Raw genomic sequence first — 17,184 nt, forward strand, 5'->3', positions numbered from 1 at the left:
GAAGGGGGGTTAGCCGTTTGTAAGAAGGATTGATCAATTTTAGAGACTTTATTAGTGAATAAGGTGGCAATTTCTTCACATCGCTCATTGGTGGCTTCGATTTCTTGAGAGGGAGTGCAGTTAGTTTGGCTTTTTACCATGTTGAAGAGTTCTCTTGGTCTGTTTTTCACCAGCTCTAGTTGGCTGTGGAAAAAAAATGCCTTTTCATTGAAGATGTGTTTTTTGTAAGACCGTCGAGCAGATCTAAGATGTGTTAGGTGCAGGGATGAGGGGTTTTGTCTCCTAGACCTTTCTGTTTGTCTGAGTTGGCGCCGTTCATCATTCAGCTCCACGTTAAACCAGGGATTTGATTTGGTTCTCCTCAGTTGTTTGAGCTACTTGGTCTAAGACCTGTGCCATAGGTGAGGTCATCAGCCGTCCATGAATAGGGATGGAGTTGAAGATGGGGAAGTATCTTGGCTTCAAGTTCGGATAAAGGTATTTCTTTGATATTTCTGGTTAATAGTTTGGGTTTGACAACATGGGTAGCATGGAGGTTGGCAAGAGTGTCAATCTTGAACAGAATGGGGTGGTGGTCGGACCAGTCAATGGGAGAAATCTCTCTAAAGGAGATCAGATCATTGTTTGTTATGATCGCATCTCGTGTTGCACCTTTGATGTGAGTTGGTTTATTGCAGAGTTGTTTGAGGTTATAAATTTCCATAAGGTTGGAAAGGTTCAGGACAGTGGAGTATTCTGGGTCGTTCCTGTGGATATTGAGGTCACCCAAGAACATGTCTTTGGTGTCTGTCAAGGAGAATCGTGCTATGAGGTCTGTTAGTTCTTCGGGGACGAGGGTATGCTCTCCAGGAGGATGGTAGATAGTGTGGAATTTGATGGGTGGGGAGCCCTTGGTAGTGAGTTTGATGCCTAGGTATTCAAACGAAAGATATACTGCAGGTTTGAGTTTGGTAATCTGTATTCCATCTCTGTGCAAGATGGCTAGACCCCCACCAGTTTAGAAAGGCCCATCTATATACAAATCAGTCTGACCCTGTGCCTCATGGGAACAGTTCAGACTGAACTGCCAAGCCAGGTCCAACCGGGACTGGAAACAAGCATCCTGGGACCAGGTTCTGGGCAACGCCCCTCATCAGCCAGGAGGGCTTGAGTCCAGTGCATGGTGAGCAAGGGACCCACGTCTGGGCATACCCTGCCAACTTAGGGCGAACAAAGCAAACACATGGAGATGATGGACGGAGCGCTGAAACGTTTCAGACACTCTCCCCCAGTCACAGATCTGGGTGGAATCCATCATCATTCTTTAGCTCACTTCTTCACCCCAGTTCAGACCCAGCTATATGCAAATCAGCCTTGACCCTGTGCCTCATGGGAACAGTTCCCTGTATCTGGTGGGTGACCTTCTCAGGCGCTGGTGGGGTCAGGGCTTTCTGTCCCTGGCTTTGACCTTGTCAAGTGCTGGTGGGGTGAGGACTTGCTGTATCTGGCTGTGACCTCCTCTGGCGCTGGTGGTGTTGGTTCCCGAGGTCAGGGCATACTCACACCATACTATCTGGATGAATTACCCGTCGCTGTTCTCTACCTCTGTTACTGAAATATGACGCGTTGTCAAGATGAGAAAAGAATGAATCTATCTTATATCTTTTGCCTTTTCTTGTACTTTCTTTTCATTGGTCATAGTCTTACGTGAGCAGAGCCTTTCCAATTACATTCTCTGCAAGCTCGGTTCCGGCAAAATGACGATTAATATTCCATTTCTTGTGCATTGCTGCCCCCTTGTGACTCCTTTTATATTTTCTTTTTATTCCTATTTATAAATTAGTTTATGTCTGTCTAGAAAAATAGAATCTAAAGAAAGGCTTTTCAGAATAACCACTGACTATGGAAGCATTGGCGAAGCCAATCGGTCGTGCAGTTTGGCGTTGCCACTGCAGTCTTTACTGTCTGTTGAGCATGGCACAAAAGATTTGCCATTCCTAGACAGACGCCTATATTAGAGTGGAAAATCGAATAACAATGCATGAAGGCACATGAAAAACATAGGACTTGCCCAGTAGCAAATTGCAACTCAAGGGGTCGCTACAAAAATCAAAGATAAAAGTACGTTTTTGAAAAGAATAAAAGCACAGAGGGATGGGGAGGGCGTGCATGAGAGGCGGGGACTAGATATAGAGGATAAAGACCCGGATGAAGAAGGGGAAACGCAATGGAGGAACTGAGATCAGGGGAGGAGGCAGGAGGAGGAAGAGGGCGGGGAAGGGGTAGTATTAAAGAAGGGAGGCAGTGCATGAGGGAGAGGGCAAATAACACATCTACTTTCATGGGGTGTAAAAAAGAAAAGTAGTTCCGTGGATGTAAGCAGTGGAAGAGTACAAGTCATCCAATCAAAAATATGGTTTTGAAACTATTCTCAAGCGGAGGGGCAAACACAGAAACGGAAAGAAAGTCATCGAGGAAGAAGCTAGCAGATTATTGTTACAAGGAAATCCAACCAATGGTGAGCAGTGGGCGGGCTCTAAGCCCTCTGTAAGTTTTTGGTATGGTCCACAAGAGGTCTTTCCACAACAAACATCTTAAAGGAGCCCGTAGGCAAGACCTAAAAACAAAGCAGTGCCTGTTGAGCACTAAGGCCCGATTCACAGAATGAACTTAAGACTCAATCCTAAACTTACTACTATTTTGGTATTCACAGAATGCACTGACTACTTTTGGCATTCACAGAATGAATTTACTACTTTTGGTATTCACGGAAGTTAGGATTTTGTCTTAAGTCTGTCTTACGTTGTCTTAAGACTGTCTTAAGTTTGTCATAAGACAAATTTAAGACAAAATCCTAACTTCTGTGAATACCAAAAGTAGTAAGTTTAGGATTGAGTCTTAAGTTCATTCTGTGAATCGTGCCCTAAGAATTGTTCTTCGCTGCAGATTCTACCACCGGCTACTTTCTGTAAAATGGGTCATGCCTCTCCTCTCCTTGGAAATGGGAATGAGTGCCGCGGTGCAGACACAGACTTTAATCTCATCCACTGGTATAATTTTCCAGAGGTGAAAGTCCTGTTTTCTTAATGGGACAATCCAAAGAGGAGTGTATCCAGGGAGCTCCAGGGAACCACAGGCCCCAGCTCCCGCGAGTCGTGTATTCCCCTGCAGGGATGCTTGGCTTTCCGTATCCAATGGGTTTATTCACCGGCTTTGTTAAAAGTACAAGCCATTAGCATCAAAGAAGGTGTCAGTCCCAGGGAAAGGCCTTTCCAGAGAGTGAGCCAAAGGAAGGGCCTTAGGTTCTTTGTAGCAGCTAGAAGTCCTTATAGTCAATTTCACAAACTCTTCCTCGTCCCTCACTTTTTACTTCCACCCTCATCGTCTGTCGCTATTTTCTCATTGTCTCCTCGCTCCTCTGCCATCTCCTTCCCATCTGTGATCTCACTGTCACCACTGCACCTCCTTCCTCTCCCTTCTTTCCTCCTTTAACTCTGCACGTCTCTCTGTTCCTTCAAGATTTCTTCGGCCAGACATGGGGAAGAAGTCCAAGTACAAAACCACAGTGAGGAAGAAGACCCTGAACCCTGAGTTTAATGAGGTAAGCAGGTGGGTTTAATTCTTGTAGATCCAGGAATGGTCTCATTTCAAGAGCTGCTGAAGCCGCAGACCTTCATGCCACAGGAATGGCCTCACTCCGAGTGGTGCCAAAGCTTCAGATCTTCGGTCCTGATTCACAGAACTAACTTAAGGCAAAATCCTAAACTTACTACCATTTTGGTATTCACAGAAGGCACTTACTCATTTTGGTATTTACAGAAGTTAGGAGTCCTACAGTTAGGATTCCTAACTTTACTACTCCTAAACTGAGAAAAATCCTAACTTGAAGACTTTTGGTATTCACAGAAGGCATTTAGGAGTCCTAAAGTTGAGACTCCTAACTTCTGTGAATACCGAAATGAGTAAGTGCCTTCTGTGAATACCGAAATGATAGTAAGTTTAGGATTTTGTCTTAAGTTAGTTCTGTGAATCGGGCCCTCAGTCCTTCATGTCACAGGAATGGCCTCACTCCGAATGCTGCTGAACCTTCAGATCTTCAACTCTCCTGCGAAGGCAATAAATAAAAAGGGACTTTCCCTCCCATTGAAATCATTTTCTGCTTCCAGTGCCACTCCCTGTCAGCCTGTTGAGTTGAGAAAAGTCACTCTCAAAAAGTGGGTGACTTTTGTGCATCCTTCTAAATCCCAGGGCCACACTCTAGGGTCTCAAACCATCTCATGGGATGCCCTAAGAGATATTGTGTCATTCACGTACGTTCGTCAGATCCATGAAGGGGACACTCCTGTCCCAAGAGATTGCAGCCAGCTACACTATGAAACCTTAGGCACACACAGAAAACATGAATGTCCATTCAGTGGTATTCATTGTAAAAAGAATGAAACTTTATTAACACCCCAGATGGTAAATTCATCTAAAATAGGAAAGAACAAAAGAAATGCAAAAGTCTTGGCATCTTTGAGGGCCTAGATACAGCCCTAGTAGATTCCATCTCCAATCACTAGGGTTGATGGTCTTTCATGGGAGTGCTTGCTAAGACTGTATGACCTGTGGGTCCTCATGGGCACGCATGAATTTGCGAGGACAGATGGGGGTGGCCACCAAAGGCAGTTCAATGGTGCCAGTTTCATGGCTCACAATAGTTTGAGACCAGCGTGCCAAGAGGCGCTGGAAGATAGGTGAGCAGCTCATGGTACAACACCCAATGTTGTTGTTCAGCTCCAAGGTACACAAACAAAGGAAGAGTGTCCGTCAGTGAGGCGTGGGTGTGATCAGAATAGCACGTATTAATATGAGGCCAGCTGTAGTTGGTCAATACACTGGGCTAACTTTCTAGAAAAAACAAATTATTTCTTCAAGAAACCCTCACTCACCCTAGTGGTGACATGCTTCATCATCGGGTCCACTCGGGAGATCGAGTACCTCCCGAGTGTGCTACGACGCCAGGAGACTGCGGAGCGGGTTGTTGTGAGAGTGAATGTGAAAAAGAAGGTGTAGTTAAAAATGTCAGAGGTTGTCCCAAAAAATCATTTATTCGCTGGTCAACTTGACATATTAAAATTAATGCTATGTGCAGGGAAACTATCCACAAGAAATACAGGTGTTTCCCTGTTAGGGGAAGGTCAACATGTTTCTGCCCTTTAAGTGTGTGAGTTTACAGGGCTTTCGTCAGGACCAGTAAGTGGGTGTTACCTCAACAGGTATAGGCGCGCTAAGGCCTACCCTGCTGTAGGTGTGAAAGTTAAAAACAGTGGCACTATGTGTAAAAAAGTGCGTGAAAATACAAACCAAAGGCTGGGGATTTACCTCAGTTGCGAGGAGCCCAAAAGTTTGTATTCAGTATGAACCACGCCCCATAGATTCAGAGGGGGGGTGGGAGCGACAATGGCACACCGCCCGCAACGCTCAGCACCCTCTCGGCACCTAGCTGTCCCCGCTGGATCTCGCTCCAAGGACCTGCCTCTATTTCATTTGATCATGATCAAATTGTTTTAGTGTCAGTCGCAACGACTGGATGGGACCAGCAAGGAACGCCAAAGTCCCTAAAAGGAGTACTTATCAGAAAATCTGGGTTCTATCCATGCACCTAAATAAGAAGAAACTACAATTCACAAAAATCTTCAAATAGATTTTATTCACAGTAATTTATAAAGTTTTTATATCTAAAAAAAAACCTCTAAAAATATATATTTCATAAATTCAAATTTGCGCCTCTTGAAACCAAGTTGTCTCCTCTATTCTGTAGACACAGGTATAGATTTTGTTGCAGTTGCATCAGTTCACAGTAGAGAACATTATTTTCACCCAGAAAGGACTTTGTATAGGGTTAACCTTAATCAAAAAATTGTTGATTCACGAATTTGGTGCAATGACCTTTTACTCTCCACCTGCCTCAGGTAAAGCAAGATCATCATTTTATCAGGGCAAAACTCCAATATTTCCTAAAACTGCATGGAGACTTCTGTATCTATACATTCACAATTCAGCAGATCACCAAGGTGTTACACAAATGTGCAGATCTAACAAATTTTACAGAACGACAATGAATAACGCTTCTGAGCACTGGAGAATTAAGTACCTGCAAAATACAGAACTCCTTCTCCTGGATTTTATAAGTCATAGGTGATGTACATCCCTTGGGGGACGTTCTAGTTAGTAAAAAAGGGATTTGCAGTATTGTACGGGTTACCAAATTTACAACTAAAAGTCTGTTGAAATGTACTGTGATCTTTGTAGATGTGACAATATAGGGAATGAGTCCTGAAGAAGGTGCAAGACCAAAAGGGGCACCGAAACGCCGCGTCGACAGTTTGTTCCTATATCATTGTTTGATCAATAAATGTGATGTTTTAACATGTTGATGTAGATAATGCTATAATAGCATTTTTTAATCTCATAACCCTTTTTAACATTGATTGTATATTTTTGCAAAAATTGAAAGTGTATTTCTTGTTGTTTCATATAACAGTTCTGTGTTATTATGAATTTTAACTTTTATAAAATAAATGAATGACATTTTACAAAAACTTTTGTCCTTGTGCATGAAGTTTTCATAGTACTTTTGGGTCCAACAGACTTTTAGTTGTAAATTTGGTAACCCGTACAATACTGCAAATCCCTTTTTTACTAACTAGAACGTCCCCCAAGGGATGTACATCACCTATGACTTATAAAATCCAGGAGAAGGAGCTCTGTATTTTGTATGATTGTTGACCCAATCCTTTTAGAAAGGGTAGCTCCCTACTCACAACTTTCTAGAATTAAGTACCTGAGCACAATGCTCTTAAAAGATTTAGGGGCATATTACCAAGGCGGGCGATATGTAATTATCGCTGCTTTAGCGGCCGTTTTCGGCCGCTAAACAGAGATAATTCTATTGCCCTATTAGCAAGCTGTTGCTAACAGCAGTTAGCGACAGCTTGTAGGCGATAGCGAGCGGTTTGGGGCCAGTTTTGCATGTCAGCGATATTTATCGCTAATGACATGGAAAGTGGTCGTACCCAACCTGTTAGCGACTGAAAGCAGTAGTTAACGTCGCTATCGCCTATTAGCAAGAAAACGCCTGCTCAGACCAGTTCTTAGCCATTATATCCAATGGAAGTTGGATATTATGGCTAAGTCCCCATTGGCGATAATGCGTGAATATCGCTGTATTCTCAGCGATATTCACGCTTTTCGCCGCTAACGCCTGAAATGTTATCGCATTTCAGATAAACGTTGCTAATAGCAAGTTATCTCTGCGATAAAATCAGGCGAAGCACGGCAATAGAAAAAAACTCGCTAAGCCCATTTAGCGATAAATATCGCTAGTTGTTGGTAATATGCCCCTAATTGTGTTTATTCAAGCCCTAAGGAAGTCGAAGGCATATGAGCCACTCCGACAAAAGTCATACTGGCTAGAAGGGCTTTGTATCGCTGAAGTTAAAGGATACAAGATTTTATATACAAAATTTGTTGTTGATTCAATTTAATGGGCCTGTGTTCTCAAAGGCGTTGTTTATTGTGAAACTTTTTGTTTCTTAAAGGTTTTTATGGTGACCGTTGAAGATATAATTGTATAACCCCGCAGTGTGCCCATACATGTGCACCTGAATTTAAACCCGCCACCGACTTGTACTAAAATTTTATAGCGCAGCTTTTTTCTAAGATGTAGATCAGAGTAAGGGGGCAAATTTATCATAGGTTTTGTGACACACGTGCACCACGAAAAAGGGTGCATAGTGACGCAAAACCTAGAATGAGACCATGCAGCTTTGTAAATCTGCCGTGCGTTACACTACCCAAGCTTGGCGTTCCATGGGTGGAGTGTGGATGGAATGTGGATGGAGTGTGGGTGTTCCCACGCATGCTCCACTCATAGATTTTGGCATATACCAGATTTAGCATGAGTGGTAGACTTGGGAATGTGTCAAAATGCTACGCCTTCCCAAGAGAGGCATAACGAGGAGAAAGGACTTTATGTCCTCACTTTTTTCTCTTTCTATGATGGAGGAAAAAGCCTCAAAGTCTTCTTTCCTGCACAAAAACAATCCTGCCTACAACACAGCATGGTGCAAGGATGCCTGCGTTGGCGCTAGTCAGTCATAAGTGCAGTGCGCCAACGCATGGATAGAGCAGCAACACGCCATGTCATGACCGATATTGTTCATTCCTGCCCTTTCATGCAGCGCGTGAAAAAATGATAAATATGTTCAAGGTGGCATGGTGGGAAAAAAGATGCAGTCGAATATTTCCCACAATAATTAGCACCGGCATAGATTAATTCAAGCATTCGTCCACTCACTTTTATTGTTTTCCTCTGTTTACTGTCATTGCGTCTTTACCATCACATATTATGGGTGTTGTCTGTGCTCTGCCTCACTTCCTGTCTAGCTCAGTGATATCATTATTTGCCATGATGTGTGAAGGTCTCTCAGGGGCACATCAGCAAGGGCTTTATCTCCAAAAGCCAAAAAAGCGGAGATAAAACTATCGCCCTATCAACAACAGGGTGCTAACATGCAAAAACGCATGTTAGCGCCCTTTTCCACTACGCCTCCCTTTGCATCTCTAATGAGATGCAGAGAGGGCGTTCCTGCCGAAAATAACTGGAGAAATGTCGCTAACCGACATTTCTCCAATTATCAATTGCCACACTAACAAGCATAGCGATGAGAAAAGTAGCGCTAACCTCTGTTATCGCTACTTTCCTTATGCCTGCTTTTAGTTTGACTTAGCCATGATATCCAATTGAAGGTGGATATCATGGCTGAGTCTGCCCTGCCCTATCAACAGCGTAGCGCCAAACGTTGTGCAATTATCACTGGCAGCTAACTCGGATATTTTTATCGCTCTGGAGATAGGCGTCGCTGATAGCGTGCTATTTCCGCGATAAAAACAACCGATACCCAGCGACAATTATCCTAGCGCTAAGTGCGCTTAGCGATACTTATCTCCGTATGTTGATGATATGCCCCTCTGTTTTTTCTTTCTTGTATATTTATGTCTCTGGCGTCGTCACATCTTAAGTAGGTGGGGCGTCTTTTAACTCGTCTATATATAGCGTTCCTCTTCTGCGCTATATATGACTTCCTCACTCTAACATCTTATAGTATGACTTCCTCCCAGCCATCCTCTTTCGCTTCACACCCCATCTGTTTACACCTTGTCTCTGGTGCCCCCCTCCACCTCTGTGGGTGTTAGTTTAATCCATATATACTGTGGTAAAGTCTGCTCCACATGTGCACTTGGTACTTACCTCCTCACTCACTGCTCTCACCCTCAGGAGTTCTTCTACGAGATCCGCCAGGAGGAGTTGGCCAAGAAGACGCTGTTTGTGTCTGTGTGGGACTACGACCTGGGCATGTCCAACGACTTCATAGGTGAGCTTACCCTACAGTGCTTAGGGGCTGCATCTAGCAGGCTTCGAGGCACTCGATGCGCCATCCACTAAGACAGGTAAAGGGGCGGGGTCATAGGAAAGGGTTATGCAAATGTCAGGACATTCGGGCAGGCCAGTACTTTTAAGAAGCCGATTGGGTTGTGGGTAGGGTTACCACGCCGCCTCTCTGGACAAAATGGCTTCTGCCCACTTCCTTTTTCATCTGCCCCCTCAGACTGTCAGCCATCCTCATTTCTAAACCCGCCCTGTTGGTTCTGTGTGATAGTGGTGAAAATGTATATAATGTGGGGCGGGAGGGGTGGTACTTATGTTCCTATTCTTTCCCAGATACTCACACCTTATTTTTTATTTTTTGTCTATTAGTTTTTTTCACGCCTGTTTTTTTCCCTATACCCAACTGTCACTGCCAGTGTGCTCTGGAGCTCATCCCTGATGCAAATGCATCCATTTACACTTCTAGCTGCTATTGGTCAAGTCTCAACATTTGAAATAGAAAGTGTCAGGACACACTGCAGCACTGTATGAAGTGTCTGTGAATTCTTCTGCAGCAGATACAGTAATGCACTATGGCCAGCCTTTGCACTTTTCAAATTTAGGCAGAAACAATTGCTTCAACGTGGCATTTGGCTATTTTTTTCGTTATTCGTTTATGTCATTTATGTTTTTTCTGTACACTTTTGTTTGTTATCGTTGCGGAGTGTACGCCTGCCCACCCCAGTGAGCTCCTCCCATATCAGGTTTTTTGGTTTCTCTCCACAGGGGGGATCCAGCTGGGGATAAACTCCAAGGGGGATCAGCTGAGGCACTGGTTCCAGTGTCTGAAGAACAAGGACCAGCCTGTGGAGCAGTGGCATGCCTTGACCAATGACAATGCAGAGCTCAGCGACTGACCTATGGTAATCTTTCTCAAGGGCGGTGGCAGCCATCTTAGGGCCAGGCACATGGGGACTAACATACATTAGAGAATTAATCTGCGCTGCACAAAGAAGGCACAGAGTAAGCTAACATTGGAGACCAAACCACACTGACCACGGGGGAACAAATATAACTACATATTAGAGATTTAGCCGGACTCCATGAAGGAGGCTAACTCTTTCTTCCTATTGGGGACCATCTCACTGTAATAAATTTTCTGGATTGCCCACAACATGTCCCAGGATAGGCTCTCTAGACCCCCTGACCAGCACCCTGTAACTCACAGTTCAGTATCTGAGTGTGATGTGTTAGGCTCAATTCTATGAGATATCACAGGGATGATAGTGGAACCCAAACCCTCTTTCATAATTGAAAGGCACACTCAAGAACAGTAGGAAATAATGGATGTATCATAAAGGCTTATTTTATAAACAAAAATATATCTAGTGCACACAATGTGAATAGTAACTGCAATGAAAATAAACAGAATAGTGGCTGCAACGTTTACCAGCAGGATAGACAGCAAAAAATATTGCAACATATTGGTGAATTCCTAAATCTTCATGTCGATATTTACAATTCCACCGTCATCTTCAGGGCGAACTAAATTAACCTTAGCACCAAGGAAAGAGACACATTTGTGCTTCGAAGATGGATGACACCGGCATCGCCTGTTGCAGTTTTCGGGCACAAAGCTCCTCTCTAATCCATCACACTCTGTTCTTAGCTTGTATAATATTATCTTGTCATTGTTAAACTTTTTAAACTAAACAATTACAAGATAAAGCCCAAGGTAACCTTTTATCAATTGATGTGCATTCTATCTTTGTTAGTTGTATCCAAAGAATCAACACATGTAACCCAAAAAATAGGACTACTTAGCAACAAAATACTAATTGTAACAACTTCCCATGCGGACATATCAAATGACACATAGCATAGTAACTCTTTTGGCGTGTAAGGTAGTTTTAATGCACATTGAGACTACTCTTACTGAACGCGGGAGACTGACTGCAGATGTTAGACTAACGTTTGCTGCCTGATTACTGCATGTGAGGAAGCAACTGTTACTCGACAGCGGTGAATAACACTACACGCGGGAAAACAACTCTTACTGCACATTAAAGAGTAACTCTCCATGCACATAGATGAACACTGAGGGCCCGATTCACAGAATGAACTTAAGGCTCAATCCTAAACTTACTACTTTTGGTATTCACAGAAGTTAGGATTTTGTCTTAAGTTTGTCTTAAAACAGACTTAAGACAGACTTAAATTAGGATTTTGTCTTAAGTTTGTCTTAAATCTGTCTTAAGTCTGTCTTAAGACAAACTTAAGACAAAATCCTAACTTCTGTGAATACCAAAAGTAGTAAGTTTAGGATTGAGTCTTAAGTTCATTTTGTGAATCGAGCCCAGTGTGTACCTGGGGGACTAACTCTACTGCACAAGGACAACTTCCTGCACATGCAAGTCTAACTCTTACTGCATGTGGGAAACCAACTCCTACTGCACTTTAAAGTCTAACACTCCACGTAGGACACTAACTCCCATGACATGCAGGAAACACTTTAAAAGGGAGACTAACTCTTCTTGCTCAATAGAGATGTATCTCTGACGTAGGACATGAGGATCTCAGCCTTTGGTGTGTGGAGGCCAAGAGTTATTGAGAAGGAAGAGGTGGAGGTCCTAGACCCCATATCCCATGTGCCCATGTAGGTAACACTGCTATCACTGAAGACATCTCTAAAGGACATGCAAAGCAGTTTGCATCTTCCAATTAATGTAAACTGTGTGCTCGCCATCTGTCACTTATCTTTCCAACATCACGCTATTAAGCGCTGTGACCCAAGACTGCATAAGACCATCACACTGGTCACTCACGTTTGACAGCAAAACGCTTATCACTGTTTATCGCAAAGACAGCGCCCTTCCAGATAAGCAAGCACCATAGTGTAGCGTGCTAACCGTTCATTATTCACTATTGCACAGGAAGGGGGTAGGAAAGGGTAGATGTATGAGGGTATAGCTGAGGCTATAGGTACTAGGGTATATGTGGAGCTAAAGGTATGATGATATAGTTGGATATATATGCGAGGGGAGATGCATTAGGGAATAGGTAGGGGTGTCATACTAGGATGTGGGTGATAGAGGCACAAGAGTATATCTGGGCCAGATATAGTAGGATAGGCTAACAGTCGAGAAGCGTGGCTCAATGGTTAGAGCGGCGGACCCTGATGCAGAGGTCTGGCCCGGGACCAGGGTTCAATTCCCGCCTCGGCGGGTCTTTGGCTCAATTTCCCCGGACCTGATAATTCTTGCCTCGGTGTCATTCCAATCATGGGTCCCACTCTGTGACTCTGGGCACTAGCTTGCTTAATCTCCACAACGGCCCCAACAGTGCATGGGATTCCTGGCTGCACCTTGGGGGTGCCCAGGAGTGGACGCCTCACAGGAAAGCCAGGCAGAGTTCCACAGCGGTATGAATACAGCGCTACGAGACCTCTGGGTAGAAGGCGCTATATAAATACAAAACACATTTACATTTACTAGGTTCTATTAAGAGATAAAGGTACAATGTTATTGATGGTTACACAGATGAGGGTAGATATATCAGGGTATACATAGGGGTATTGGTACTCGGGTGTGGGTGGGTTAGATGTACAGGAGAATAAGTGGGTGTAGAGGTTCCAGGATATAGGTAAGGCTAAACGTACTGGGCTATATGTAGAGATAAAAGTAGGGCCACTGGTATTATGCAGCAGAGGAGGAGCAAAGGATGTGGCAGGGTTGACTAAATTATGTGGCACGAAAAGGCAAAGTTCCTCGTACTATTGTCACCACAAATTGAAAACCACAAACACCTCTTCCACATTTGACTCTCAGGGTAGTGATGCCAGAGAATCCAAAGGAGCCCTGTTAAAATGGAAACGCACACAAAGCTAAATACAATGCATAATACTGTTAGGTTAGATGTTCAATAGGAAAAGCGTTTTTGTGTTGCTAATAACCTTGGCACCGTTTGACGAATCTCCACAAAACTTTCCAAAAAGATGCTACTTTGTGAATAGTTTGTGCAGCCAAGACAGCTGAACGGAATTACACCAAATTTGCCAGGAAGCTAGATCTTGGTCCACAGATGAGCTTTTGTGACTTATTGTAAATTTGTTTAGTAGTTTTGAGAAATTAAGGTAAAAATAAATATAGACTTCTGGATGGTTAAGTCCCCAAGAGGCTTGAGAGACTCTTGCAGGAACGCCAGTTTAAAAATAGAGCATTCTGATTGGTCCAGGGAGCTTCTTTTCCCTTGGGCCATCTCTCTTCTGTGGAAGCCCGACTCCTGTGGGAGCGAGTACTCTGACTGCCAGCAACATGATTTTTTTCTTCTGACAGCCATTACAGGACTCAGGGACTATGGGGCCGATTACGATGGCGGGCGGACATCGCAGCTGCAAAACAGTCCCGCCATACGAAATATGATGCGCCCGCCCGTGTGGCGGATGCATCCTGTATATTTTACATTGCGGCGGGCGGTGCAGCACCCACGCAATGTAAAAAATACATGTTGTGCTTTTAAATGCCTAATGTGACAGGCACCGCAGGGTGCCTGCCACATTGTACATGCAAACGCAGGAGGGTACCATAGGTACCACCGATGTGCACCCCCCACAAGCCCTCCCACACCCTGAGGGTCCACAACAGGCCCCCAACAGCAGGAACCGCTAGCCTTTCCATGGCGGCAATGCAGCCATGGAAAGGCTGATCACAGCCTGCATCGTAATATGGATGGCAGTGTCTTCCAGACACCGCCACCATATTAAACCCGTTTTCCGCCGGTCGGCAAGTCGACCAGTGGAAAAGCGGCGGACTCCTGGGGGTAGAAGTTGTCTCTACACTCTGAAGGGGCCTCGGTCTTCCTTCTTCCCTTCACAGGGATCTGGTCCACTTGAAAGGACCTCAGAAATGTTCCGGCGGACACAGCTCTGTCTGGAAGTCTCTATCCACCCTCCATCCTCTGGAACGCTCACGCACCAGGGATCCAAACTGGAGTCTTGTCCCCATACAGGTAAACACAACTCTCCCTAACCCCAACATGCAACATTTACAGTACACACTTAGGCCCAGAATGACTAACACTTGATGCACTGCAACGCCGCAAGACAACTTGCTGCCCTGCGCTGCATCGAATGGAGAGAGCAGGAATGCACCCTATTCACATACTGTGTACTGCTTAGTGTCAACGCAGGCACCCTTGTGCCATGGCGTTAGGGTGCCTGTGTTACAGGCAGGATATTATTTGTGCAGGGAGGGACACCTTCCTGCACAAAAACAATCCTCTGAGGCATTTTTCTGTTTCTATATTTGCTGCAGAATTCAGCACATGTAGAAAGAGGGAAGAAGGAGGAGAAACAAGGATATTTCTCGTTGTTATGCCTCGGTTATGATGACGTAGCATGTTGACACTTCAGTGGTTTACTACCCTCAGTAAATATGGGAATGCACCACCATCCATGGGGGGATGCTTGGGGGCACCCACGCTCCACCGGCGGAACGCCTTCTCAATGTAGAGTAACGCAAGCCAGCCATTGTGCTTCCGTGCGTCACTCTGGATTTACTAAGCCAGGCAGAGCCACGCAAGGTGGATTTGTGTGGCTTAGTAAGTCTAACTTATGCACCGACTTGCCTTGCATCGCTCGGAGTGACACAAAGCCAGTCCGAGGGCCAAGTCAATCTGGGCACACTCTCTACCCATGTCCAGTACAACCTGCCCAGGACCCTTACCCTCACATTCCACGGGCAGCTGGTCTCACATTAAAAGTCAGGCAGAGAGTAGAGGCTCTTCATCCAAGAATAACTGAGGTTGCAGGGGGTGATACTCAATTAGGAAGACACCCCTCAGGGCAGAGGGCCAAAAATCAAAGGTCAGAAAGTGAAACACTGAGGGGGTTTATTGGTTAGAACTACTTTTCCTAACAGCTGGTTCTTTTCCACACTCTGTGATCAAACTGTGAGTTGGACCAGTGAAGAATGCACAGATCACTTTAGTAAGGGTTGAAGCCTGGCGGCACTCCGGCTCCACTTTGGCCCTGTGCTATCGGCATGGTACTGTTGGGGTATCTCACGCTGCTCGCGACCTGTAGAACTAGCAGGGCACCTCTGCGGCAGTCCACACTACCTGTGTCAATACTGTACCATGGCACTCGGCGCGACATGTAACCATTAACGCACCTCTTCTTTTTCTCACATGCAGCAGCTGGACCGCGTATCTCTGGGCTGGAATCAGAAGGGATGAAGCCCATCTGACCACAGGATTACCAATCCCAGTCACCCGCAAGAGGGCCCAGATAAAGTCCTCGACCCTGTAAGCACAGAAACCTCTGCCTTGGATCTGAGCCATGTCCAGCTCCCCAACCTGTCCTCTCCACGTTGGCACCGCCGCCAGCTCACGCCAAGTCCAAGGTGGCACAACCCCTGATTCCCCATGGGCATCAGTATGTGGCTTTGCAAGGTGAGACTGCACAATGTGGGTTGAACAGGTGGAACTTGTGAATGCGGTTAACCCACCTGTGAAACGGTCACTTGGCCGGAAGGCCACCAGGAAACCGATGGACCGCAAGGCGTGGGGGGAACAATCCCTCCCAGAACACTGCCAGGAGACCTCCATTGCAAGCCAAACCTTGGCATTCAGATTCAGAAACAAAAAAGAAATGGAAAAAGCAAAGGACAACTCTCATTTCTAACTTGTACATTCTGAATATAATACACCAGCACTTCATCAACTAAGACATCTTTGTACTTGCACTGATTTTATGTTTGTGGTCAGACTAAAGGTATCCAAGGTTTATAGATAGGCTCCTGAGGATGATGACGGTGGCCAACATTTATAAACAGCCAACGACACGTGATCCGGTTAGCCACGGTTCATGAACAGGTCACCGCGGATAAGCCCTATTAGCCAAGGCTTGGACACTTGACCAGCAATGATCCACTTAATCACAGTTTAGCCTTCTTTTTTCACAACACCTTTGGGGTATTTCCATGGACGTTTTGATGACTCCCCCAGGTCATGTGGTCAGTAGGACGTTCCTCAATGGCCACATCTTATTATTTTTATTTTTCTGTCTGCCACCAACACCCTTATTTTCTCGCAGCCCTGGCATAAGCCCAAAAACAGTTACTTATACTTTCTGATGGGAGATGGGTCATTCAAAATACTGTCAACCATAGAATGGAAAAGAGTTTGCACAAAGGTCACAATGTACACAATTTAATCGTATTTTCAATTTCGTTATTTCTAAATTAGATGGTGGCAATGTACAAAAATGTTGCAGTGGCACAGTGAGCAAGTGCAGAAGTGAAATAAAAGTGTAAAAGTGCAACTATTATGTACAATTAAAAACACTGGGCCCGATTCACAGAACTAACTTAAGACAAAATCCTAAACTTACTACCATTTTGGTATTCACAGAAGGCACTTACTCATTTCGGTATTCACAGAAGTTAGGAGTCCTAACTTTCGGACTCCTAAATGCCTTCTGTGAATACCCAAAGTCTTAAAGTTAGGATTTTTCTCAGTTTAGGAGTAGTAAAGTTAGGACTCCTAACTTTAGGACTCCTAAATGACTTCTGTGAATACCAAAATGGTAGTAAGTTTAGGATTTTGTCTTAAGTTAGTTCTGTGAATCGGGCCCAGTGACTCACAATGATACAGAGGAGACACAGCTGTATGAATGTAATCTGACTGTATTGAAGTACAGTTTGGGACCAGTTGGTCGACATTTCCCAAACCAGAAAGGGAAGTCTTCCTTGGGACGGATCAAAGTCAAGAGCTACCAAAAGATTCAGGTAGAG

General features: G+C 44.7%; 1 protein-coding gene across 1 annotated transcript in view; it reads left to right on the top strand.

Moving 5' to 3' along the window:
• Window positions 1-16,710, top strand: part of LOC147736558 (double C2-like domain-containing protein beta) — a 477,282-nt gene extending 460,572 nt beyond the window's left edge. Inside the window, exons 8-11 of the mRNA XM_086953771.1 lie at window positions 3,499-3,580; window positions 9,302-9,398; window positions 10,178-10,314; window positions 15,584-16,710. Coding sequence (XP_086809897.1) covers window positions 3,499-3,580; window positions 9,302-9,398; window positions 10,178-10,308 — 310 coding nt within the window. The 3' untranslated portion in view covers window positions 10,309-10,314; window positions 15,584-16,710. The remainder of the gene's footprint in view (window positions 1-3,498; window positions 3,581-9,301; window positions 9,399-10,177; window positions 10,315-15,583) is intronic.
• Window positions 16,711-17,184: the final 474 nt, after the last annotated feature.

Source organism: Lissotriton vulgaris, chromosome 1_2, assembly GCF_964263255.1.
Source record: "Lissotriton vulgaris chromosome 1_2, aLisVul1.2, whole genome shotgun sequence".
In the NCBI taxonomy this organism is placed as follows: domain Eukaryota; kingdom Metazoa; phylum Chordata; class Amphibia; order Caudata; family Salamandridae; genus Lissotriton; species Lissotriton vulgaris.